The sequence below is a fragment of the Bison bison genome, unplaced genomic scaffold (assembly GCF_000754665.1).
Source record: "Bison bison bison isolate TAMUID 2011002044 unplaced genomic scaffold, Bison_UMD1.0 scf7180017864343, whole genome shotgun sequence".
NCBI classification, from domain to species: domain Eukaryota; kingdom Metazoa; phylum Chordata; class Mammalia; order Artiodactyla; family Bovidae; genus Bison; species Bison bison.
Window position 1 is genome coordinate 2203097 of NW_011494915.1, and position 27260 is coordinate 2230356.

A 27260-nucleotide genomic window follows, 5' to 3' on the forward strand; every position below is an offset into this window, starting at 1 on the left:
AAGAATTTTTTTCCCCAAAGTATATTCTCAAACTATAAAAATATCATTCAACAAAAACAAAAGAGAATTTAAAATTAATGGAGAAGATGTGGAAGGGAATCTAGGACATTTTTTGAGAAGTAGGTCTTTCAATATCACCAGGCCTAGCTGTTTAACTGCAAAGCAAGTTAACAGCGGTACAGTGGTGTCAAAGAATGACACTGATGATTTCACGAGTGTCTACCCTCCTCAGTAGGAAATAGTAGAGGGGGGTGTGTGTGTGAATATATATGTGTATGGTCTAGGATGAAGGGAATATGAGGATGGAAGAGTGTGAGTCCACTGAGTTTGTATTATGATGAACAACTTTTCAAAATGGGATCTTAAACATGTTCTATAGATGACCACTTGACTTGGTATGTAGCTGATATGATATATTTATTTCACAGTTTCACATCTTTATACCTTTTTAAAAAATATAGTGCTTGACTGGAGTTTCAAAACAGATATTTCCTTTCAATCTTTATTAAAAAGAATCACAAATATTATTGAACCATACAGTTGCATCCACCTCTTTAATTCTTCCATTCCCATCAGAAACATTTTGCTTAAAAACCTCAGTTGATCAAACCCACAGAAACTGAATTGTTAGCAGTATCATAAAGGGGGAAAGAATGAGAGCCTGTGGTACAGGGATAGGAGAGAGATGATCTTCCAAAGCCATAGTTTATTTCTGAAAGGAAAAGTAAAAGGATACATTTATTAGCAAAGGAAGCTAAAGAATTAAAGATGGCAAGATTCTTTTAAAAGATTGGGCCTTTATCATGGCACACCCACAAATTACCATTTATGGTACCCTCGGCTGAGCGAGGCCAGGAGGCAGGGATGCACATAAGGTGTTTCTTTTGTTAGGGTGAGAGTGGCTGGGCTGGGAAAAGATAGCTCACCTGCAGCACCTTGTTCTGTAACAAGCTACTGACTCAGAAAGCTCTGGACCCAGGATCAAAATTCTCCTACTGAGGCAGGATAAGCCACTCAAAGTAGTCCAGCTAGAAAGATCAGGTGCCACTTGTGATAAGCCACTTGTTTCTGGGTGATGCAGCTCATTATCTATTATAATAAGCATCCTTCCTTGTCATTAGAGCATAGGGATAAAAGCTCCTCATGGAAGGACGCAGGGGATCTGCTGCTGGCAAACTGTTGCTCAGTGTTGAAGCAGCAGATAGAATTGGACTTGATTCTGCAAGGCTTCATGACAATAGTCTGTATAAAGACTCTTAGAATAAGTTTTTTCAAAGTTCCTCCATTTTTCCCATGATGTAGGGGAAACGGCTTCAGTATTGTTTAGGATAGGCTTGCATATAATAGTAAAATGATAAGACATGTCAAATGGGGGAATGAAGCCCCAGAGCTCTCCCAGTTTGGGGAATCCATTATATCTTATAAAAGAAGAGATTTATGTTTGAGATTATTGGTCCACTAAATTTTTCTTCACTTATATTTGATTTTCAATGGTAGGACTTATTGGAATATGTGGACAGTTCTGCTGTGGCAATAGACACTATATTAAAAACTCATCCTGGTATTTACTGCACTGACTTTCAGTTAATTTACTTAAGCCCACATTTCATTTTAATCAAAACCAAAAACTAGAAAATGTTACTCCCCAACTAAGCAACAATGTATTTTTTAAGCACTGTAGAGATTTAGTAAATAGCATGTGTGATTAATTTAGAAACAACCTCTGCCACTTGACTCAATACATGCAATAGTTTCCCTTTTCCTCTTTTGTATGAGTTAAATGAAGACCAGGGAGCCACTGAGAAGCCAGTCCTGGTAGGCTTGTAATCTTGGGCTCCATAGGGATGTCTTTCGTAAAAATAAAAAATAAATGGGTAGATATTTCTATTAAAAGACATGGTGCTGGGACTTGTACACAGCTTAAATAATGGTTGGGTGAGCCATTCTTTGAAGGGAAACGCTCAAATGTTATTTTAGTCACTCGCGGCACCATTAGTTGGGGTGCACACTTGGCTTAGAATATCGTTTACCTTATTACGTTGCTTATTGATGATCTTTGGCTTGCAAACAGTTCAACATCTTCTCAAAAATACATATAGTATGCCCAGTAAAATACATTGGCTAGCATAAAAATCAAAGGAAATAGTAGTTTGGAATATCGATCAACATTACTCGGGTTTTGAATTGTGAAATAATCAACAATCCTGCCCAACTTATCTCGGAAGACAAACTTGACCTTGTCACTGGTTTTCATTGTCAGGTCGCTGTAGTCAACGTTATCTCCGGAAATTTCAATGCTGGCAAAACTGATCTTCCGTTTAAAGCTGGAGATGGAGCTGTTGATGATGTTAGTAATGTTGACTTCTTCCACTTCCTTTGCTTTCCCCTAGTTCATAAACACGGTGGTTAGTGTGACAGATGACTTAGCAAAGTAAGTAAGTGGGTATTTATATACGTGGGGCTTCCCTGGTGGCTTAATGGTAAAGAATACACCTGCCAATGCAGGAGAGGTGGGTTCGATCCCTGGGTCAGGAAGATCTCCTAGAGATGGAAATGGCAACCCATTCCAGTATTCTTACCTGGGAAATCCCATGCATAGAGTAACCTGGAGGGCTATAGTTCATGTGGTTGCAAAGAATCAGACATGACTGAGTGACTAAGCAACATCAATTCACATACTTAGAGGTCTTAATATTGAATAATTAGGTTTAAGAGAGAGCAGTACTGAGTGCCTTGCTTACCATACAAATCAAAGGAAATAGTAGTTTGGAATATCGATCAACATTTCTAGGGTTTTGAATTGTGAAATAATCAACAATCCTGCCCAACTTATCTCAGAAGACAAACTTGAACTTGTCACCGGTTTTCATTGTCTGGTAAGCAAGACATGGCAGTCCTGATATCCTGCTTACAGGCACCTGTCTTTAAGCCATCAACTTGTATAATGGGGAGAATAACCATTGCCCATTCTAGATGTGCAGAGCCGAGTGTATGTGTGTGTATGTGTGTGCTCAGTTGTGTCCAACTCTTTGTGACCCCAAGGACTGTAGCCCATCAGCCTCCTTTGTCCACAGAATTTCCCAGTCAAGAATACTGGAGTGGGTTGCCATTTCTTTCTCTAGGGTGCTAAATGTTAATTGCTCAGGTTTTGAAGATACTGACCTGGGTTCAGATCCCATTCTGTCTTTCACTATTGTGACATTTTAGTCACCCCAATTCCTTTAGAACTCAATTTCCTTGCCTGCAAAATGTTGATGACATTAATACCTACCTCTTGAGAGTGATGGGAAGATTAAATGGTGTAAATTACGTAAAGCATTTAGTAGGTATTTGACGATTTCATTTTATTCCAGGGAGAAGGGAATAACTGATTATGGAAGTTAGTAGAAATCAGCAGTGTCTTAAGGTTTTTGCCACACAAACAGAAATAATGATGGTTCCTGCAATCCCATGGAGTTGCCATTCTCCACCATAGCTGGAACAACACAGCACGTGGACTGGAAAGAAAGCTCAGCTGTGGAACGCAGAGGCAGCCTGATCCCAGGGCAGAGCCTGGGTGGGGTGGTGGCAGCCGTTGTTGACTCTTACTCCAGCAGCACATCAGAAGCAGCCCAGGCCTCTGACAATGGCTGATACACAGTAGCTCACTGCCCCCAGTCCACACAGAGAGTCTACATGGGTCCTGCTTGCCCTGCGGTGCGACTTCACAGCAGGGCTGGGGTGGCAGAGGCCAGAGGAGTGATCAGCTACGAAGGAAAAGAGGACCTGGACCCGAGGTTGCACCCGAGCAGAGCAAGGGCAACAATTGCTGGTACCTGCCCAGATAGTACATCAGAGAGAACGTGGACCTCTCTCTGCAGCCTACCCAGCCTGTAGGCCTCCCTTCCTTCAGCACCTCCCTGGGGCTGGGAGAGGGAAAAGCATACATTTAAAAGGGATAGAGCCAGCATGAGCTCAATCCTCAGGGCTTCTGCTCCAGCAACTTGGGGTCAGATCCCACCCTAACAGGGTGAGGAGGGTCACCGGGCAGAAAGGAAGTCACACCCACACCAGGCTCTAGCTCTAGCCCCTCCATCTGCAGTCCCACCTTCCACCAAGGTGACAGCTGCCAGCACATGCTGAGGAAAGACATGACTAGCTTCCACACCAAGTTCAGCTTTCCCAGCAAAAGCACTCTGTGTAGGGACATACCCACATAAGGCCTATGCAAGACCGCAATAGGCAGCTGCTTCACCTAAACTCGTAGAGGCAGAGAAATTTAAGCAAAATGAAAAGTCAAAGAAACTGATCTCAGTTGAAAGAGCAAAAGAAATCCCCTGAAAAAATAATGAAACAGAAATAAACAATATCTGATAAAGAATTCAAAACATTATTATTAATAATGTTAACTGAATTAGGGAAAAGAATAGATGAACATGGTAAGAATTTTAACAAGGAACTAAAAAATATTTTTAAAAGGACCCAATCTTAGGGATTCCCTGATATCCATGGTTAGGACTCCACACTTCCACTGTCGAAAGCCTGAGTTCAACCCCTGGTCAGGGAATAAGATCCCACAAACCGCACAGTGTGGCCAAAAGAAAAGAAGTGAAGAATTTAATACTGAAGTAAAACTCACTAGAAGGAATGAAGCAGACTAAATGATACAGAAGAACACATAAATGATCTAGAAGATAGAATAATAGAAACCACCTGATTAGAACAGCAAAAAGAAAAACAAGTAAAAAAAAAATGAGAACAACTCTGAGATAATATCAAGTGTATCAATGTTCACATTATAGGGGTCCCAGAAAGAGAAGGGGATAGAAAACGTATTTGATGAAATTATGACTAAAAACTTCCCAAACCCAAACAAGGACCAAATATCTAGGTACAGGAAACACAGAGGGTCCCAAGCAAGATGAACTCAAACACATTCATACTAAGACATAACTAAAATGCCAAGCGTTAACGATAAAGAGAGAATTCTAAAGGCAACAAGAGAAAAATACAGAATCATATACAAGGGATCCCACATAAATCTGTCAGCTGATTTTTCTGCAGAAACTTTGCAGGCCAGAAGAGTGTGACATTCAATGCTCTAAAGGGTAAAACCTGCAACCCAGGTTATTCTAGATTATCATCTAGAATTGAAGAAGAGATAAAGAACTTCTCAGACAAGGAAAAACTAAGACAATTCATCAATAGTAAACTTACCCTAGAAGAAATGTTAAAGGATTTTCTGTAAGTGGAAAAGAAGAAAGAATCTATAGGAAAGGGATAATCCTAATCCCTTTACTAGGAAAGGCAAACGTACAGTAAGAACTGAGGCTCAACCACTTAATTAAGCCAGGGTGAAGATTAAAAGACAAAAAAATTGTGAAAACAACTATAACTGCAAAAAACAGTTGAAGGACACATGAGATGTAAACTATGACATCAAAAACGCAAAGTGTAGGAGAAGGGAGTAAAAAATGCAGCTCCTTCACAATGTGTTTGAGCTTAAATTACTACCAGTTTAAAATAAGTAGACACCACAAGTCAAAAACCTACAACAGATACACAAAAACGAAAAAGAAAGGAACGTAAGAATGTTATTAAACAAAATCTTCAACCATAAGAAAAGAAACAAAAAAGGAAATGAACTGAGAAGAACCAAAAAAAAAAAAAAAAAAAAAAACCTAGAAAATGAGTAATAACACGGCAGTAAGTACATAACTGTCGGTAGTTATTTTATTTTTTATTAAACTTTTTATTTGGTATTGGAGTATAGCCGATTAACAATGTTGTGATAGTTTTGGGTACAGCAAAGGGACTCAGCCATACGTATACATGTATCCATTCTTCCCAATTCATTGAGCTCCCTCCTAGATACACTGCTATATTTAAAATAGATAACCGCCAAAAGTCTACTGTAGAGCACAGGGAACACTGCTCAATGTTATGTGGAAGCCTGGATGGAAGGGAATAATTACTTTAAATGTCAATAGACTAAATGCTTCAAACAAAAGACAGGGTGAGTGATAGAATTAAAAAACAAGACCCACCTATATGCTGCCTACAAAAAAGTTTAATGCATGCAAAGACTGCAAGTGAGGGGATGGAAGAAGATATTTCATGCAGACAGAAATGATAAAAAAGCCAGGGTAGCAATACTCATATCAAACAAAACAGACATCAAACAAAATCTGTAACACAAAACAAAGATGGAAACATACAGTAATCAAAACAGCATGGTACTGGCACAAAACAGACATACAGCTCAGCACAACAGAGTAGAGAGCCCAAGAATAAATCCACTTCACAGTCAGTTAATCTATGACAAAGGAGATGAGAACATATAATGGAGAAAAGAGTTACCTCAATAAGTAGTGCTGGGAAGACTGGACAGCTATGTTTACAAGAATCAAATTAGAAAAATTTTAATTAATTTAAAATTTAAAATTAAATTAATTAAAATTTAAAATTAAATTAAATTTTAAATTTTGTATAAAATTTAATTTTATACAAAAATGAACTCAAAATGGATTAAAGATCTAAATGTAAGAGCTGAAACCCTAAGACTCCTAGAAGAGAATATAGGGAGAATACTCTGACATAAATCATAGCAATATTTTTTTGGATCAGTCTCACAAGACAAAAAGAAACAAAAGCAAAAATTAAACAAATGGGGCCTAATTAAACTTAAAAGTTTTGCACAGCTAAGGAAACCATTAATAAAATGAAGCGACAACTTACAGAATGGGACATAATATTTGCAAATGACATGAACAGTAAGAGGTTAATATCCAAAATATATAAACAGGTCATACAGCTGAATATCAAAAAAACAACACTATCAAAAACATGGCCAGAGGACCCGAAGAGACATTTTTCCAAAGAAGACATACAGAATGATTAACAGGCAAGTGATACTTGACATATCTAATTATTAGAAAAATGAAGATCAAAACAATAAGACATCACCTTACATCTGTCAGAATGGCTACCATCGAAGAGTCTACAAATGAATATTGGTTAGGACATGGAGAAAAGGGGATCCTTGTACACTGTTGGGAATGTAAGTTGGTGCAGTCACTATGGAAAACAATAAGGAGGTTCATCAAGACACTGAAAATAGAATTACCATAAGATCTAGCAGTTGCACTCCTGGGTATATATCCAGATAAAAATGAAAGTACTAATTGAAAAAGATACATGCACTCCACTGTTCAGAGATGCACCGTTTACAATAGGCAAGATATGGAAGCAATCCAAGTGTAGCTCAACTGACCAACGGATAAAGCATATGTGAGATACACATATATATAATGAAATATTAGCCAGCCATAAATATGAATGAAATTTTGTCATTTGCAGTAATGCGGATGGCTCTAGAGAGCATTATGCTCAGTGAGATAAGTCAGAGGGACAAAGGCTCTGTGATATCACTTATACGTGAAAAAAAATAAATGCATACAACTAGCAAAAGAGAAACAGACTCACAGATAGAGAAAACAAGCTAGTGATTATGGGAGGGAAAGAGAAAAGAGAAGGGGCAAGACAGGGGTATGGGATTGCATGATTTCAACTACTATGTATAAAATATATAAGCAGCAAGGGTAAATTGTATAGAACAGGCAATAGCAGCCATTGTTTTGTCATAACTTTAATGGAGTAGTATATATAAAAATAATCATTATGCTGTACACCTGAAACTCATATAACATTGTAAATCAACTCTACTTCAATTTAAAATATAAATGTAATTAAAAAAATAATTTTTAAAAAAAGAAAGCCTACAGGGAGTAAAATAAATGAATATTCTTTGGCTGGCACATATGATCATTTGCCTTTAGTACTTGAGTACTATGACTGTGTGAAACATTGTTTACGATAGTCAAGCACAAGAGAAAAGTCAACTGGATCTCTGGGCTATTCTGAGTCCTCCTTTTCTCCCCATTAAACCTTGTACATCCTGGCCCTTTGCTGAAGGTGGGCAGCTCTTCTGCATTGGATCCCTATTTTTTTTTTTGCCTGTTAGCAGGAGCTTTAGTATGGCCATGTCTATCAAACTGGGCTTCCAAAAAATTCCAGGGTTCCATGAGGCTGCAGAGAATAATAGTTAAGGGCATGGTCCATTGCCCACTGCAAGTGGGAATAACAGATGTGTCAGACTTTGGAGCCAAGCAGATTTAGGTTCAAATCTCAGCTCTGCCTTTTCCTGTCTTTGTCCTCTTGAATAAATTACTTATCTTCCCATACTTAGAACTCTCAACTGTAAAAATAGGGATAGCCTTACTGAGTTGTTATGAGCACTTTTAACAGGTGTCTACAAGATGGTAAAGAATCCGCCTGCCAATGCAGGAGATGTGGGCTTGACCCCTGGGTTGGGAAGATCCCCTGGAGTGGAAAATGGTACCCCACTTCAATGTCCTTGTCTAGAGAATCCCACGGGCAGAGGAGCCTGGTGGGCTACAGTCCATGGGGCCACAAAGACTCGAACATGACTGAGCACATGACCATGACATGATGACCATGAGCATTTTAAATGACATAATATTTGCAAAGAGCTTGTGACTATGTCTGGCACATACACGCTCAATTGATAATAATCATTATTATTATTCTGAGAGATGAACCATGGTGTTTCACTGCTAAGCCAGATAATGAGTCTCTCCCTGTTAGCAGAAAAATACGCTAATCATGAAGTTTGCCACAGTTTAATTTTTCCATACATTTTTCTGTAAACCATTGCTTGTATAATTTAAGAAAACAAGAAGGCAACAAAAGAATAAATAGTAAATACATATTAATCTGGAATTTATAAGCAGCTGATCATGTTTGATTTGATCCTAGGTTTTTCATGGATGCTTGTTCTCGTGGTTGTGATTTTATGTTGCATACAGATAACAGTTATTTTCTGTGAGAAAATTAAGCATATTAATATCTCATTGGCAAAAAGAGTAGTCTTGTTAAAAAGGTGTCATGACTGTCAGATTCCCACAATTGAACAAGATGAGAATCACTGGTGCAAAGTGAATCCCTGAGGGTCAGGAACCAGGTCCTGGTTTTCTCGACAGACCAGTATATGGCACAGGTGATGAATTATACACAGAGTCCTCAAATTCTTACCCGATCTTTGGCTGCCATCTGCTGTAAGGAGCTGTAGTGGGCAACTGCATATTCCAGGAGGGCCCCAAACACGAAGCTAAAGCATATTCCCAGGTACACATCGATGGCCTTTATGAAGCAGTTGGTGTTCGGGAGAGAAGTACGGGACCCAATCATCAGTGTGGTCATTGACAATACGGTGGTCACTCCTGGGGAAAAAGTGAGCAATGTACCCATGACAGTGGTCAGTGCACCTGCCTTCTCCACCTGGCAAACTGTCTCCACTCAAGAGCTGGCAGCGTGGGGACAGGACTCAGAAATGGGGCAGAGCTCATTCTGAAAAAGCTGTGGGCTTCTGGAAAAGAGTTGATTTGCCCATCTTGTACAGGTATGAGTGATACGACTTTCTAAATATTTCCGTCTTCTCACTGGAGGGAGGTGTTCAGTAAACAAAATAACCATTCTTCCTTATCTGTCACTGTAAAACAAAGTTTAAAAATACACTATTCCTAACGTGGTCTCTCTTTATCTCTCAAGAAATCAGCTCCTAGAACTGTCCTGTGAATATCAAATAAAAGAATGGCAGAAAGTTAAAAAAAATAAGACCTAATAAGCCAGTTCTTAGAAATCTCCCATTGGAACTACTTACCAATGCAGGTTCTTGCAGGAACTGAATCAAGGGAGATCCAAAACGAGACCCAGGATAACACCACCAGGAAAGTGGAAGGAACATAGGTTTCCAAAATGAAATATAGGACGTTCCTCTGAAGCTCAAATTGCAAGACCAGTCGTGTGTAATTTCCTGATAGGGTGAACAAGGGATAAAAGATCAACCCTACTCACATGGCATTCCCTGTGGGATGTTTAACTTCGCTGTATTTGCCTCAAACCATCCATTGTTCACCAAAACATAGTTAACAATGAACTGTCATTATAGTTTCAATGAAAGAAATTGTGGTTGTATAGTATGGCGTTTACGGGGGTGCTGATGCCCCCACCCGCGAGCCTCTCGTGCCTCACTCTGTCACAGTGTTCCTGCAGCATCACTGCTGGTTTCCAGGACACCTGCTTCACTAGACTGTGAGCCCCTGGGACCACCTCAGTAGTGGGTGTGAAGCAGGTAGAAGTGCCAAGCCCAAACGCTTGGCACATCACAGAGGGGTTCTTGGGCCCAGAAGGGGCCAAGTGGAAAAGACGTGATATTTCTGACTCAGAATACAACTAGGCTACATTGCCCTTGTTCAGATTGTCCTATGAGTTACCTGTTTCCTGCTGCGATCTGGTAACTGAGGTGAAATATTGTTGTATGGTGTACTGAGCAAGCCGCAGGTTCTCCAATCCCCGCACAGAGTCGTTCCCTCTCAGCCAGCTGAACTCTACGTCATTCCCATCGTAGCCCCCTGCCGAGTGAAAGAGTGCCCTGATCAGTGCAAGAAGGTGGCAGATTGGACTGGTCTGGAAAACACTGTGAGGCAGAGACAACAGAAGCTCTGTCTTGATGGTGTAAGTCCAGGGACGATCCCACGCAAAGCCCGGCGTGATTTCTCAAGCGTAGTTGCAGTGTGTGCCCAGAATGAGACGACCTGCTGGGGCCTTTCACCGTCAGTGAGAACCAGTCCTGCGCTAAGCATTGTATACACCTAGTAGATGATAAGTAACTAGAAACGGCCTCTATCACTATTTAAATGATATTTTTGAACACGTATCTGTGAACTCACAAAGATCTATAGTAGCTATTGCCTTTCAGGACAGTCTAATTTGGAGGGGGTTCTCAGGGACATTTGGCCTGTTCATATTTTCATATTGGCATAATACAACAAAAAAAGAACCCAAAAAAACTTTCAGCCATCCACTTTGTTGATGTCTGCAAACATAAGTATTTGATAAACCTCAAAGCAGTTTTACTAATATAGTTGGTGATAGTAATAATAGCTACCTTTTATTAAACATTTACATTAAGTCCTTTACATATTATGTCTCTAAGATTCTCACAAGCTTGCAAAGTAGAGCTATATACTTCTTCATTATTTAAAACTTTTTTTTTTACATTTTATGAAATTGAAATGGATCTCACAGTTGTTATATATTAAGTAGAGCTTAGAGCCTACATTTTTTCTGCAGTGTTCCTATTCGATACATGCTGTGCCTTAGAATTGAGGAACTGTAATGCTTTGTCCCTTTTATACATGAGAATGATCAGATTCAGAGAGACTGCATAACTTTCTCAGGACAGCAAAGCAAATGAGAAACAAACCTGTACTGGACCTCAAGAAAGTTTAATACCAAAGCCCATGGATGATGATGATAATATCTATTGCTTAGTAAGCAATTACCTTTCTAAGTGCTTTACAACATTATCATCTCATTTAATCCTCAGATGATACCTTTGAGAAGACAGATGAGTGGTTATTAAGCACATAAAAAGATTCTCAAAATCATTAGTCTTAAGGGAAACACAAATCAAGACCACAGTAAGATACCACTTCACATCCACCAGAATGGCTGTAATGAAAAAGACAGACAGTAATAGATGGTGAGAGTGTTGCTGGTGGAAATGTAAAATGGTGCAACCACTTTGGAAAACGATTTGACAGTTTCTTGAAAAATTAAACATAAATTTGACCCAGCGTTTTACTCCTAAGTATCCGTCCAAGAGAAATCAAATCATGTCCATAAAAGGACTTGTACAGAAATGTTCACAGCACTGTCGTTCATAACAGCTGAAAGGTGGAAACAAGTCAGAGCAACTTGTACTGCTTGTATCATTTTGTCTGGAATCCCAAAGGGAAAAAGTATCTAAAAAAGTAAGTTATACAAGCCTCTACTTAGATACTTTGCTTTCATAACTGATGGTGGGGTTGTTGTCCAGTCACTAAATTGTGTTCTACTCTTTGTGACCCCAGGGACTGCAGCATGCCAGGCTTCCCTGCCCACCATCTCCTGGAGTTTGCTCAAACTCATGTCCATTGAGTTGGTGATGCCATCCAACCATCTCATCCTCTGTCGCCCCCTTCTCCTCCTGCCCTCACCCAGCATCAGAGTCTTTTCCAGTGAGTTGGCTCGTCGCATCAGGTGGCCAAAATATTGAAGCTTCAGCTTCAGCATTAGTCCTTCTGATGAATATTCAGGGCTGATTTCCTTTAGGATTGACTGGTTTGATCTCCTTGATGTCCAAGCGACTCTCAAGAGTCTTCTCCAGCACCACAATTTGAAAGCATCAGTTTTTCAGCACTCAGCATTTTTATAGTCCAACTCTCATCTGTACATGACTACTGGAAAAACCATAGCTGTGACTATATGGACCTTTGTGGGCAAAGTGACTGGTAAATGCTCACAATCATTACCTTCTCATTGCTCTTTCCCTGGGTGGATATGGGCAATTGTGGCATGGTATCAATTCTTTTCTAGGGATAGCATTCAGGAAAAAGCCCTTGGTGAGGTTTCTGAACCCAGAGTCAGGGAAAGCTTCCTCTGCTCACTGCGGACAATATTTGTGCAAGCAGAGTGCTGGAGTTTCCAGGAGAATCTCACTCCTGAGATTTGAGATGAGCACAGCCACCCATGGAGGGCAATTGCTCTCTGTACATGGGGCTGAAAATGAGCTCTCTTTTTGTTAACCTCAAGTTTTAGTCTGCCCCCAAACAGCTGCATTGCTTCAAGAAGGTTTTTCATGCATTTAATCAATAAGGTAATTAATCTGCCTGCCCGAGTCTTTAATTAAATGTCTACCTCTGAAAAATGACCGCTGTCTCATAATGGTTCTGTTTCTCGGATGTTGGCCACTGGTGTCCTCATGTAAGAAGCACCCAGGGGTTTCCAGAGCTTGACTACAGTTTTTCCTCCTTGTGCAAGCCATGCCTTGAAGCCTTAGTAATCATTGTCTGTGGCATTTTTTCCCTAGGACTTGTATCACAGGTGCCACCTCCCCATGGTAGGCATTTCGGAGTGGTTTACAAAGGAACCACAAGATCACTCAGACGGCCAGGAATTCATCTGACACCCATCAAGTTAGAGTAAATCCTCATTCTTCATCATAAGCAAATCCCCAGGATGCAGTTTGGATGTCCACTTACTGGCACTATGCTATTAAGCTCTATGTGTATCAAATAATTTATTTTAGAAGTTTAAAGCAGTCTTGCAATAAAGGTCGATGATTGTTTTGTATATCCGCCAGTTCTTCTGCTGTGCTCTTCCTGGCTTCCATGACTCAGTGGTTTCTGAGACTCCTTCCTCGTCCTATTGACTCCTGTTTGCTTTGCTGTCCCGTCTAGTTGTAGGTGGGAATACTTGGTGCCAATGCACAGGGGTCCTCTCCCAAAGACATAATGTTGAAAGGTTTATTTTTTAAAGTCTCTAAATCTCTCTGGACATATACCCAGAAGGGATGAACCCATTGTCATCAACATCAAGGAGAGAAAGTCTACTATGAATAGGACACTCCTCACACATACACAGATCTAAGTCACCCCAGAAACTCATCTAAGGGGCCCACATGACATATACTCACAGCTCTCTAGTTGCAACTTGCATGTCTGTGTGTCCATGGGGTATTTAGACAGGTCCATGTTACATGCAACAGTTGTTGTGATTCTAAGAAAGGAAAAATGGGTTCGTAGAGAGTGTTATAAGGATGCTATAAAAAGTATACCCTCCCTCTTAAGGGCCACTCCAAGAGAACTTTCACCTTGACTCTTAGAGTGAATGTGTGACCTGGTGCCCACATTCACAGCGGTCCTGAGTTTTTCTGCACTAAGCAATACTTGAGAGACTTGGTTAAAGCCAGAGTCCAGAGTGCAGAAAGTTAGAATGTTGGCAATTCAGAGACAAACTTGCAACAATATCACAAAACAGAATCATTCATTGGCTTTTTTGAGATCCTTCTGCATCCAGTTTATTCTGGGCTCTGAGAGTCAAAAACTTGCCTAAAGTCAGAGAGCAGGGACTTGCCCTAAATCTGTCTGACTCTGGAGCCAGGCTATTAACCATCATCCATTATTTGTTATCCTTGTACTTGCACTGTTATGTGCAATAATACAGAGAGACAAACACACACACGCACATGCACACTCACACATGCTGTGGGAACGCAAGGAAGGGGCACCTTAGTATTAATTGGAGTTAGGGTCAAGGGAGAGGTCTATTGGACTTCTCGAAAAAGTTGTTGAGGTTTGGGCTGACCTCTGTGGCTCAGCTGGTAAAGAATCCGCCTGCAACGTGGGAGATCTGAGTTTGATCCCTGGGTTGGGAAGATCCCCTCGAGAAGGGAAAAGCTACACACTCCAGTATTCTGGCCTGGAGAATTCCATAGACTGTATAGACCACGGGGTTGAACACAACTGAGCGACTTTCACTTTCACTTTCATGAATATTTGGTCCCTGTGTGTGCATGTCTGAAGTCGCTCAGTCGTGTCCGACTCTGCGACCCCGTGGACTGTAGCCCCCCAGGCTCCTCTGTCCATGGTCCCTAGCCTTCTACTGAAGGCCTCTAGCAGCGTTTGGCTTGCAGTCATTGTCTAACCCTGGCAGAGGCAGTGGTGAGTCCTCTGCCTGTAGGCTGCCCCAGGGAGCACCTTAGGGGCATCCTTCCTGTTGCCGCCAAACAACAACTTGATGAAGTTGTGAAGGGTGGAAGGAAGTTTTGGCCTCGGGGATTTGAAGAAGGGGCAAAGCAGAACCCATGACTACAGGTGGTGAGGCTTTGGAGGACTGTACTTTGATTTTCTATCTGTATGAGAACAGTTCACCTAAGTAGAGATGTATTCTGTGGCCACCAACTGCCCTGCTGTGCCCAGGAAAAGGAAGTTCTTTGTATCACCTCTCTGTCTGCGCTTCCTGTTCCCCTTCCCTCTTCCTAGCTAACTTCCTTTTACTCTTTAAGACTCAGCTTAGAGTCCTGCGAAAACCTCCTCTAACATCACCCCAAACCACTGTCCCACTCCTGCCTCAGGCCCCCAGTGCTCTGACTTCCTTTGCTTATGTGTCTGTGTCAGGACAACATCTGATTCAGCCCCATGGCCTCAGCATCCAGCACAGGGCTGGCACGGAGCACACATTCTCAGTAGAGACTTGTTGAGCCAAACTGGACTGAGAAAGGGCCCTTCTGCTCTGGGGACAAGGACCTAAGAAGGCAGGCCCACGAGAAGGGGAGGTGGTTACTGAAGACTGGTCAGAACATCCTTTGCCTTTCCTCCCCGCTCTTTCCCCTCCAACCCTGAGGTCACAGGTGCCCAGTTACCTGAGGGCATACAGGACTGTGCCATTGGAGAAGAGGCGGATAAGTCTGTTCCCCACAGTGACTTCATGGAGGAAGGACTTCTTGGACTCCACGATGTAGGTGTCTGGCACCCAGAGGAATTCCACTAGGCGTGCATCCAGAGTGAAGCTCTTGTTGCCTTCAAACACCAGCCGCTGGTCCGTCCAGCGCTGTCTGAGGTATATGGTGGCTGTGTAGTCCTGAGGGGCATCCGGGGAGAGGAAGTGGACGGAAGGAGAAAGCTCAGAAAGTGCAAGGAAAAGGGTCCCGTCTTACTTCCCTCCCCACCGCCACTGAGATCAAGAGCACAGGCCACAGTAGACAGGGGTGAACGAAGCTTGCCTCGAGGTGGTGGCCTGCAGCTATATGAGGACAAAGCACCATATTTATTCCAGATAACAACACCCACTGCCCAAAGGGAGCCGCATAGGAGTATGTTCAGGGCCTTAACTTACTATCCCTTGATCACAAAGGCCACAGTAAGTTTTTCAAGGTTGCCCAGTTTACCTGGGGTCTACAGCGGACTCTCACGGCAAACTGCCTGTAGTGTCACCTTGCCTAAAATGTGTTCTCTTAAGTGAGAAGATGGTTGGAAGAAGTTACGTGATTATTGGTTTTCATCAGCTTGTCTCCTGCTCTGTGAGGAACCATGTGATATTTAGGCTTCCTCCCTGCATTTTATTTTTCCCCATTCTTATCCCTCACCCAGCACACCCACTCCCTCATCCCCCCCCTCCCAGCCTTTGAATCCACTTTTCCTCTGATACTCAGAAGATTTGTTTTACAAGCATCTTCCACTGTCTTGAGTTTCAGGATAGGTCTCCAGTTCCTGCCATTCCAATAAGTCTCTGTTCTGTTTTGCATAGCTAGAACGGGCTTCCTCATAAAACACAGGGAAGGGGCTCAATGGGTGGAAGGCGAGGGAAGCACACTTACCATATTACTCTCTGAAATACTGGAAATACTTGCAATGTCCAGAGTCAGTGCTATCTGAACAGGTTCTCCTAAGAATGGAGAAAAAACAGAAAGCCTTAATAGAAATATAAACAGATTCAGTAACATTAGCACAGTTAAGAAATATAGTTATATACATTAATAATTAATAAAAAATATATATAAGAAATATATGGGCTTCCCAGGTGGTGCTAGTGGTAACGAATCTGCAATGCAGGAGATGCAAGAGATGCAGGTTCGATACCTGGCTCAGGAAGATCCCCTGGAGAGGGGAAAGGCAACTCATTCCAGTATTCTTGTCTGGAAAATCCCATCGACAGAGGAGCCTGGTGGGCTACAGTCCAAGGGGTTGCAAAGAATCAGATAAGGTCTCAAAGCGGCAGACACAATTGAAGCAACTTGGCAAATATGCACATAAGAAATACATATATCTTGGAAAATTTCAAAAGTAACAGTGATCTATTGCAAAATTTTAAACACTTTAGAAGCTTATAAATAAAAGATTAATTTCTATCCTCCCCCTTGCAGGAGAAATGTCCATACAGGGTGTGTCTCTCTTTTGTATGAAAAAGCAACGCACATGTATACACTTAGCTAAACACGCGGAAGCGAGACCACACTAGAGTCATTAGTGTTTATTTGAAGGAATGGAATGGTATCTGCTACTTCTTACTTGGAGGACTTTTTCCTATGGTGCTTGTGAGGGACCCATTTATTTCAAAATGTAATAGAGATTTGGGAACTTGTACACAAATATATCTCCCTCCCTCAACCAAGTAAATTTACCACCAGATGGCATTCAAGACTGCTCATGGTTGAGCTTCCACTCACCTCCTGACATCTTTCTCCTCTTCCTGTGCTCTCCAGGCACCTTAAACTATTTACAATTGCAGAACCATCCCCATTTGGTCTGGTGTACAGATGCTGGGCCTCAATCCTGGAGTCTGGGCGGATGGGCCTGACTTCTGAGGGTGCCTGTCTTACCTCTCAAGTGAAGTAAGAAGAAGTGAAGAAGAATGGGAGCCACCATTCTCAGTGGCCAGGCCAGGAATGTTTACTCTCCCTGAGACTAGAGATGTGGAACAAAAGTCCAGGAGTCAGGAAGATGTGAGTTTTGATCTGGGAAGTTAGCAGACCTTTCAGAACTGCAGCTTTCTCACCCGCAGGTTTGAATAATGCTAATGACATCAGAGGGTCATGGAAAAGGTTAAATGAGAGAAGGTGTGTAGTAGCTTCTTTGCAGGTGACGAGCCAGAATATGCACGAATGGTTGCCTAGCTAGACATACAGAAGGTGCTCAGAAATAATTATGTGTACAGAGCCCCCAGCATGGTTTCTATCATGTCATACCATGCACTTGGTAAATATCATTTCCCTTCCCTAACCCCTCTCTTCCATGATGTTAGCTAATTCTGGAAAAGAAACAACCTTCCTCATCAGGTTAATAGGTGGAAAGCATTTACTTGGGATAATAACTGGGGGTGCCTCAGGGAACTGTGACAACACATTAACTAGAGAAGGAATTCAAAATGCTTCACCACATCAAACTGGGAGAAATCAGAGAGCAGCCTAATTATTAATTGAAGGAAATCAAGCTGCAGGGTATAGGTAAGAACTTGGAATTGGAGTTTTAAAGCCAGTGCAATTAAAAATAATTAACTGAATACTTGGTAGGAAAGGGGTAGATCTTTCAGGGCAGACCCTGGAAGGTGCTGAAGGAGTTAAGGTGCTAAGTGGCTCTCTGACCCTCATGGCAGCAAGGTGTTGCATCAAGAAGAGAAGCTTAGGGTCAGAGTGGCCACATCCCAGCAGTGTGACCTTGAACAAACTGCTAAACCTCTCTGTTTTACAGTTTCTCATCTTTAAAATAGAGCTACTAATGTCGGTCATCAGGGTGGGGTTGGGAAGGTCATGGGATCGATTATAAGAGCTCGGCACGTGGCAGGCGTGGGTCAGCGCTGGTTGCCACCCCGAGGAACATGGAGAACCGAAGATGTACAAGCACCTCAGGCTCACTGTGGGCTTGTACGTTTAGTTTGTTTCTAGGTAGTCTAGTCCCGGCTTTTCCTCAGTTGGCTGCTTTATGGACCAGAGTTTGTTCTTTCTTCCCTGTGAGTTAGAAAAGTGAGCAGTACCACCAGAGGGCAGCTTTCTCCTAGGAAACAGGTCAAGGCCAGGTCCTGGGCAGAGGCTTGCAGACCCGTGCTGCCAAGCTCAGTCCCTGAAAAGCCCTACGGAGGTCTGGTCACTCAGGGACCTCAGGGTCCTAGACCTGGGTGGACAGACGTTACTCCAGAGAACTACAGCCCCTCCGTGGGCCTGGAGACTGCCTCATACATGTAGGTTCTGTTAGGAGGCAGAGTGCCAAAGGCTCATGACAAGGGGTGGGGGGTGTGCCTTCCCCTCTTTTTGACTGAGGACCCCTTGCCCCATCCCACCCCAGGGGGGTGTGCGTCTCATGTCCCTGAGGGCCACCTCAGGCTCAGAATGGTATGTTACCCAGGGACTCTGCACCCTGTTGGTCCACGAGCCAGCAACAAGAAGGGCAGTGTTCTGGCCCAGTTGTTTGGCATTTGGGAGGCAGAGAAGTTGTTCAGCAAATCTAACTAGATGTGCACACTCCCAGGCTTATCATTAGCATTCAGTTGGTCCTGGGAAAACTAGGGGAGGTGGAAGCCCCCCAAGGTCCCTTAACTTAAGGACTTCAAATCCAAATAAGCAGCTGGGTCTCTCAGATCTCCACCTGAAGGGGTATGGGTGGCCCCAGCTGCTGTGCTCTGAAACCTTTCACCACACTTGTTCAGAGGCCACACTTCCCATGGGCTGCATCCCACTGGGGCCTGAACGTGTTAGGAATACTAAGGCAGGCCTGCTCCTGGGAGGCACAGAGATGGGAGACTCCTGTGATGGGAACTTCTGCTCAAGGACTCCGTGGTGGACTTTCTGAACACGCTTAGAACTGCACTGTGGTCTAAGGCACCTCCACTAGCCTTTCTTCCCTCCCTCCCTTTTCCCCTTCAACTTTCCAGCTTCCTCCTTTTCCTGCCCCATATTTTGTCATAGATATGGCCCCAATAAATATCTTGCAAGGATAATCCCCTCTCATTGTCTGCTCCTCAGAGGACCTGGACTAACCCACTAATCCTAGATCTGACCTGAGAATTTTATTAATATCAACTGAAGGGAGGAGCAGGAAGGCAAAGGGATTAAAATAGATGGCATCCTGATGATATATTTAAACACTTCATTCACTCTTCCTTGTGAGGTAGATGATATGCCCCCTAGTTACAGAAAGCTAAGATGCTTGCCCAGCAGTTGAGCCAGGAGCCAAACTCAGGTTTATTCAACTCCAAGGCTCTTTCTACTACTCAAGGTAACAAGACATTAGTAACCACCTTGTTCAGTTTTGCATTTTACAAACAGAGAGGCTGAGACCCTGTGAGAAGGAGGTAGGTGGTGGCCTCATTCTTTTTATCCTTGCCTCATTTTTCAAGATATATTAATTGACAACTTGCTACCTGCTGAGCACTGAGATACCACTGGGGCTAGTGAAGTAAATAAAGCAGGATTTCTGCAAGGGATTTCAGCCTAGAGCCGAGACAGACATAAAGCCAGTGACAGTAGCACCCGGTGACAGCTATGATCTACAAGTATGTTCAAAATAGAGTGTGAAGAAAGGGCATGAGGCCTGGAGGAATCTGTGTGGGCTGCTCAGAAGAGGAAGCCTTTGATCTGAGACATGAAGGAAAACTGGCATTTTACCAGGAGTCAAATTGGAACAAGCTCTTCTTGGCAGATAAACAGTCTGAGCAAAAACCATGGAGACCAGAGAGGCCAAGGAGGTCTGGGGGCACATTTGTATAAGGGCATAGCGGGGAGAAGCTGGGGAGATGAGGTTGACAGACAGATAGAGGTGGGGCTGGGAAGTGCCGAGTGTGCCACGCAAAGGGCTCTGGACTCTAGGCTGGAGATACTGGGGAGCAGGAAGTATTCTGAGCAGCAAAGGGCCCAGGTGGGTCATCCGAATGGCAGAGTAGAGGGTTAGTCTTGAGGTGGCAGGCTGAGGCATGAAGAACAGGTGGAACAGTCCTGGTGAGACATAGTGGGTTTCTCGAGTAATGATACCAGAAGTGCAGGTAGAAGGCAGAGAGCAGGTATGGGGTAGTGAGGAAGCTCTAGTCCTCCCTGGGGAGAAGGATTTCTGTATCCTGCAGGTGGAGAGACTAGATAAACTGCTTTCTCCCAAGCAGCATGAAAAATAACTGGCAGCTGTTTGTATCACTGCCAATCTGTTAGATCAGAAAAAGCAGTCAACTACAGTCTCCCAAAACCCTTATCTGCATATTATCTCTGGTCCTGTTCCTTTCGAATTGATGTCCTGGGCAAAAAGAATGACCTACCGCCAAAATTGGGCCTGAGAAACTTGTTATATCCTGCTGTGAGATTCTCAAAGCCAGGCAGGGACAGCTTGTTGCTTCTGCTGACCTCGATGTTAAACTGATTCCCCTGGACGCACATCCTGCAGAAGAAAACAGGTGTCAGTGTACATGTGTGCTGATGTGCGGGTTAACATGCACACACACAAACTTGAAACTTGAGCTTGTGTTTGCATGTATGTGTGTGGTTATATAGGCTTCCAAGTGGCTCAGTGGTAAAGAATCTGTTTGCCAATGCAAAAGACGCAGGAGACACAGGTTTGATCCCTGGGTCAGGACTCTGGAGTAGGAAAAGGCAACCCACTCCAGTATTCTTTCCTGGAAAATTCATGGGTTGCAAAGAGTCAGACACAACTGAGCACACAAGCACGCACATACGTGTGCATGTGCTCATGTACCAGCAGTGACTCTTCCAAAGAGAACCCTCCAATTTTCAGCTGCTGAATTAAACATATCTCTATCTCACCCCACTTTATTATGCATTTGCCATGTATCATAATGTCATGGTAATTTGGAAACACTCAAAACCTTCACCCCAAAACAAAAGGGATTTATCCATCTCTGACCATTTTGGAAGCTTGACTTCTCCAGACGGAAAAACATGGCATGACACTGTACGTCCTGGTGCGTCAGTGGGGTGAAGGCACTAGGATCTGTCTTGTCGTCGGTAAGTAGAAAGGACTGCCACCCCTCCCACCGAGTGCAAAACACAGAGCAGTTCAGACCAAGGCCACTGTGGGTGGCAGAGCTCACCGTGCAGAGAAGAGACTCAGACACACGAAGGTCAGGTGGAGACTGCGCTTCATGCTGGGGAGCAGCACGTGTAGCGTGAGGCCGAAGAAGAAACCACCTGGGGAAGCAGATGGGGCAGGTGGGAGGCAGCCGACCCCCAGAGCGCACCTCCACCCAGCCCAGCTTTTCCCTCCTGGAGGGTCAGGTACAGCATTTTCTCCACCTCTGTTGGGGGCAGCCTCTTCCCACACCCACATGCAGCTCCTCCCTGCATGTCATCCAGGAATGCCTTCATTTTGGAAGATCACATTTTTTTTCCACTTTTTAAAACTGGAATATAATTCCTTCACGGTGTGGTGTCAGTTTCTGCTGTACAACATCATGAATCATATATTGCCACATGTATTCATATATCCCCTCCTTCCTGAGTCTCCCTGCCACCACACCCCCACCCCACCCCTCGAGGTCATCACGGAGCGCCACACTGAGCCCCCTGTGCTACCCAGCAGCTTCCCATCAGCTATCTGTTTTACACACGATAGTGAATATGCGTCAGTGCCACTCTCTCAGCTCATGCCCTCTCCTCCTCTCCGACCACCGTGTCAACAAGTCTGTTCTCTACATCTGTGCGTCTATTCCCTCCCTGCAAATAGCTTCATCGGTACCATTCCTCTAGATTCCATATATATGCATTAATATATGATATTTGTTTTTCTCTGACTTACTTCAGTCTGTATGACAGGCTCTAGATTCAGCCATATTGCTTCAACTCACTCAATTTCGTTGGAGAATCACATTTCAAATAAAGGCTGAGGACTTGTTTAGCGAGCAGTTCTCCGGAGCAGAAATGTAGCTGGTGCGTCCTGAGGTGCATGTGTGGAGAGCCCAGGACAGTGCTCACCCTGTCCTTGTCCTGATTTTCCAGGAAGGACATCCCAACCACATACTCCCCTCCGACCATGCCGTATATCGGAGGGTCTAGGCCTGTTAAGCAGGAAATGAGAACTCCCTGAGGACCTCCATGGGCCAAGGAACATGTTAGGTATTTTCCCATAGATTCTCCTCATCTGTGCTCACAATGGCCTTGTGAGATGGGCAGGTTTATCCCTGTATTGCAATGAGAATACAGCACTCCCAGAAATGTCTCTGTGCTGGTGAATGTCAGAGGCTTCACAGACAGGGCTGGCAGCCTCAAGACCCAGTCACGGACTGCTCTCCACCCCCGGACCTGCTCCCTGGTGCTTTGAAGCTGCTTAGCCGGTGCGGGTGAGCATCATGTGCGTGCAGACTGTCAGGGGAGGCACGGCCTAGGGGCTGGCCTCCTCGGGTTTGGGACTGCTGTCAGATGTCTCTGGGAGAGGCAGGTACCCAGGCAGGCGAGCCTGCGAACTGTCACTCTGGGGACAGCAGCGGAGGTCCTCAGGGCGGGGGCGGGGCTCAGGTCCCAAATTGGACCTCTTTGGTAGTCTCTGTGAACAAAGTCACTTTCTAGAGTCTTGCCATTCTGGGGCTCAGGGTGCAAATCAGCCATTAATTAACATTACTTACAAAACAAACACATGTTTATTCTAGGAATGGAAATGAACTAGAGATGTATACAGTCAAACGTGAAAATTTCAGTGATGTAATGAAGTAGGTGTATCAATTTGACACACGTACCACTAGGGTGGGAGATGTTGACGGTGGAGGAGGCTGTGTATGTGTATGGAGCTCAGTTTTGCTGTGAACTTAAAAGTTCTGAAAAAATTAACTCTTAAAAAAATAGTGTAAATCCCTCCCTCACTTCTCTAGTCTCATACATCCGAGATAACAATTGTTAACGGTTGCTTTACGCACACATCCACTATATTTTTATGTACACATATATCTTTGCATGAAGAAAAAGATTTAAAAGCAAAACTGGAATGATGGCATACAGTTTTTGCTACATACATTTTCACTTAATAATAAAAGCAAATCTTTATTAAATATTGAATGCATGCTTTTACTATGCCAAGAACCTCTTCAATCCTCACAACAACTTTTTGAGGTAGTTACTACCATTGTCATTTTACAGATGAAGAAACGGAGGCTTAGAGATGATAAGAAAATACCAAGGTTATATAGCACGTGAAGAACAGAACTGAATCCAGGCAAGCTGAGCCAAGCACTTTTTTTTTTTAGCATTTTATGTTTTTTTTTTTTTAATGGTTATTTCACTTTCATATTTCTTTAAAAAGTTGAAGTATATTTGACCTACAAATACTTTTAACCACTGTACCATGACACATACTCTTTCCCAATGTCAGTGGGAACTTTCCATGTCATTCCTATAGATCTGCCTCATTGTTTGTGATGGCAACAAGATATTTCATAAGATTCCATCCATGGCTCCTCCCATGGATGGAGGAGCCTGGTAGGCTGCAGTCCATGGAGTCGCTAAGAGTCGGACATGACTGAGCGACTTCACTTTCACTTTTCACTTTCATGCATTGGAGAAGGACATGGCAATCCACTCCAGTATTCTTGCCTGGAGAATCCCAGGGATGGGGAGCCTGATGGGCTGCCGTCTATGGGATCGCACAGAGTCAGACACGACTGAAGCGACTTAGCAGCAGCTGCAGCAGCAGCAGTGTACTAACATTTATATAACACATGTCCTATATGGTTACTAAGTTATTTCTGAATCTTTTACTGTTACAAAGCCAATAATGAACATCTCTGCACATGTGTAAACTCCTATAAATCTGCACTCTGTCATATTTCCCTGCCTCAGTCTTTTCCTGCTCGTGCGCCAACAATACCAGCCATAAAATCACCATTATCGATCCACCAACGTTTGTAATCACACTTTCTCCCTTTAGTGCATCTCCCCGACGCTTGTCCTTCCTCTTAATCCCAGAGTCATGTTTAAGAAGGTCCAGGGAGCACTCCCATGCCTTCTATCCCTTCATTCAACTTTCCAAAGGCTTAGCAGATCCTCCTATGAATCAGACTCATGTGAGGCCCCCAAAGAGCTGCGGTCTGCTGGGGACAGAGGAGCGTGAGCAGTGAAGGAGACCTGAGTTCCCGGTGACTGTCCTGTGACGGGGGCCGAGGCAAAGGGATTCAAGGAGGGAACACAAAGGAAGCGCGCGGCCAGCTCCATGGGGGACGGTGCCACAGTGCTAGGATGGAAGCCATAGAGAGGGTCACGGGTTCCTGAAGGATGTGTGTGCATTTGCCAGGTGAATGAAGGAGGCCAGGGGCCCTCCAGATGGTGGGGACAGAGGTGGAGTCTCGTCTCCGGACACCCTGCTACTTACTGCACTTAGTCTCTCCCTGTAACCCATGGCCACTGACAACTTCTTTCTAGTCTGGCCTGAATTAGCTGCATTCTCATCTGGGATATGTCTCAACTCTTTCTTCTCTCATAAGGTACCACCCTCAGTCAAGTAAGTTGGAAACACCCAGTCTTCAGCTCCAAGACTCCAGCTGAATCATGTGTTTCCTGTGGTCAACCCTAAGTTAGGAAGACAGAATGTCTGGGCCCTGAGCCTTTGAATCTGCTCCAAAGAGTTCATACTCTGAGAAGCTTTACCCAGGCTAGACGTGGATGGGTGATCCCATCTCAACCTGCTTGCTCTGGTTACAGTGCTGAGAATGTCTCATTTTATAAGGGAAGAAAGGAGAAAAGGAGAAAGCCCTCTAAATGCCTGCTAGGTGCCACTCTTGGTGATTAATCTCATTTAATTCTCACCAACTGACCCAGTAGGTGTTAATTTCGAGAGTTGACTCTAAGATCAGTGAAAGGTTTTGACTGAGGTCACATGGCCATAAAGTGCCTGTGATTTGAACCCAGGTCTTCCAAGCCCCTCTTTTATGTGCTATATCTGGGAAGAGAGGCCTCAGGTCCTGGAGCTAAACTGGGTTCCACAAAACCCATCTCTGGGATGGAGTTCTGTATTCACAGCATGGCCTAAGTGGCAAGTGCAGCTGATGCCCTCGTCCCACGTGGCAGAGGCACCAACCCTTAGGTGGCAGTTTGCGTACCTGACTGCCTGAATGGAGGTTTGGGCCACCAGCTGTGATACAGACTCGGGGAATGGCGTTTGGCAGAGCTGTGCACTGAGCCACCAGGGGGCAGTGCCCAGAGGGTTGTCTTGCAGCCACAGATTCTGGCTGGAACCACCAGCCTCCTGCGTCTGTAGGGAACATGGTACTCAGGCACTCAGATCCACTCCTGAGTAGGGGCAGCCTATGCACTCTTACCCTCCTCTGAGGGGATCTCTGCCAAGATCCAACTTCCACTGGTAGAACTTGAACTTTGGATTCAGGCACCCCTGAGTTGTTTAACCTCTCAGAGCATTGGTTTTCTCATCTAACAAAAGGGAATAGAAAGCACTCAACAAACACCTGCTTTCATTCTCCTCTACCTTCTCCATCTTCCAGGGGACTTTGGCGACTCCACCATGACTACAGGAATCCAAAGCTCAAGCTCTTTCTAACATACCCAGGCTGTGAGCTGACTGTAGTGTCGCTCCGAGGGGACTCAGGTTGGCAACACCTCAGGTTGGACAGTGTCAGACACAGGACCTCAGGGTCACCTAGGCGACTGAGGCCACCTTTTTCTAGATGGGCTCTGAGAAGCAGTTGTTGTTGTTTGGTTGCTAAGCCATGTCCGACTCTTTGCAACCCCATGAAGCAGAAGTAATTCCAGTATGTGCTGGTCTCCACTCCCATTCCCAGAATCGCCATCACACAAATACTGAGAACTGAAATTTGTCATGTGAAGAGTTGACTCATTGGAAAAGACTGATGCTGGGAGGGATTGGGGGCAGGAGGAGAAGGGGACAACAGAGGATGAGATGGCTGGATGGCATCACTGACTCGATGGACGTGAGTCTGGGTGAACTCCGGGAGTTGGTGATGGACAGGGAGGCCTGGCGTGCTGCGATTCATGGGTCGCAAAGAATCGGACACGACTGAGCGACTGAACTGAACTGAGCTGAAATTTGCCATGTTAGCCTCCTCCCTCCATGGGCACTGTGCCCCTGTCATCGGTCACTTCTGCATAGACAGAACCATTTGTTGGAAAGCAGGTGTGGCACCTGAGTTAGGCTGAGGTGAGGAGAGACATCATTACCACAGGTCCACCTTGAGAACTCACAGAAGCTGGACTTGTCCAATGTGTGTCCTGGGTGGTGACACAGAGAGGAAGACCTGCGGCTCTAGGATCGGACCAAAGGTGTTCTGATCTTGCTTCTGTGCTTTCTCTGAGATTGCTTAACTTCTCTCTGAAGTTGAGTTCCCTCCACTGTATTAATAAAAGGAAAAGTTCTTAAGACAACGGTGAGGCCTCGTACAAAGGAGGTGCTCCGCAAATTCCAGCCCCAGCCCCTTTCCCGGGTCCCTGCCGGGCTTAGACTTGGCTCGCCTGCCCTTTTCCCGCTCCAAGCAAAGAGGGGCCAGCAGCTTCCTTACCGGTTTCCTTACTCCGTTAGGACCGGGCCTTCAGGTCTTCAGGCTGGGCTTTCAAGTAGGGCATAGTCTTCCAGGTCCCTGAGATTCTTCCCATCGTCAGCCCTGACCCCTGGGATGCAGACACACAACCACTCTCTGATGGAGTGGCTCTCTCTGTGGGAAAGAGGAAACTGCAGGACCTGCCGGCAGACGGCTGGGTGGAGCCTCTCACAGCTCCTCCCCCGGGTGGGGCTCTGAGCAGGTTCCAGGTGTCTGAGGGAATTCTCAGCTCTGGCTAGGGCTGCCGGCTGCCAGGGATTTGATTCTGAGCTGTGTCTCAGCCACACTCCTGGACCAGAGAAGATTCTTAAGATGAAAGACCCACGAAAGTC

General features: G+C 44.2%; 1 protein-coding gene across 4 annotated transcripts; it reads right to left on the reverse strand.

Moving 5' to 3' along the window:
* Nucleotides 1-410: 410 nt before the first annotated feature.
* Nucleotides 411-27032, reverse strand: GABRP (gamma-aminobutyric acid (GABA) A receptor, pi). Of its 4 annotated transcripts, XR_826545.1 has the most exons (12): nucleotides 26890-27032; nucleotides 26576-26722; nucleotides 21469-21565; nucleotides 20680-20798; nucleotides 16262-16329; nucleotides 15308-15525; nucleotides 13580-13662; nucleotides 10335-10472; nucleotides 9722-9874; nucleotides 9094-9281; nucleotides 2031-2386; nucleotides 411-712 (listed from the first exon to the last, which is right to left on the reverse strand). XR_826545.1 is itself a non-coding variant. In XM_010854556.1 (11 exons), exons 3-11 carry the CDS (start codon nucleotides 21519-21521, stop codon nucleotides 2084-2086), a joined length of 1323 nt encoding a protein of 440 aa, XP_010852858.1. In that variant the 5' UTR covers nucleotides 21522-21565; nucleotides 26576-26722; nucleotides 26890-27032; the 3' UTR covers nucleotides 470-2083. The 4 variants fall into 4 exon arrangements, 3 of the variants coding, with proteins under 3 accessions (XP_010852858.1, XP_010852860.1, XP_010852859.1); XM_010854556.1 differs by having other exon boundaries at nucleotides 470-2386; XM_010854558.1 differs by lacking the exon at nucleotides 21469-21565 and having other exon boundaries at nucleotides 470-2386.
* Nucleotides 27033-27260: the final 228 nt, after the last annotated feature.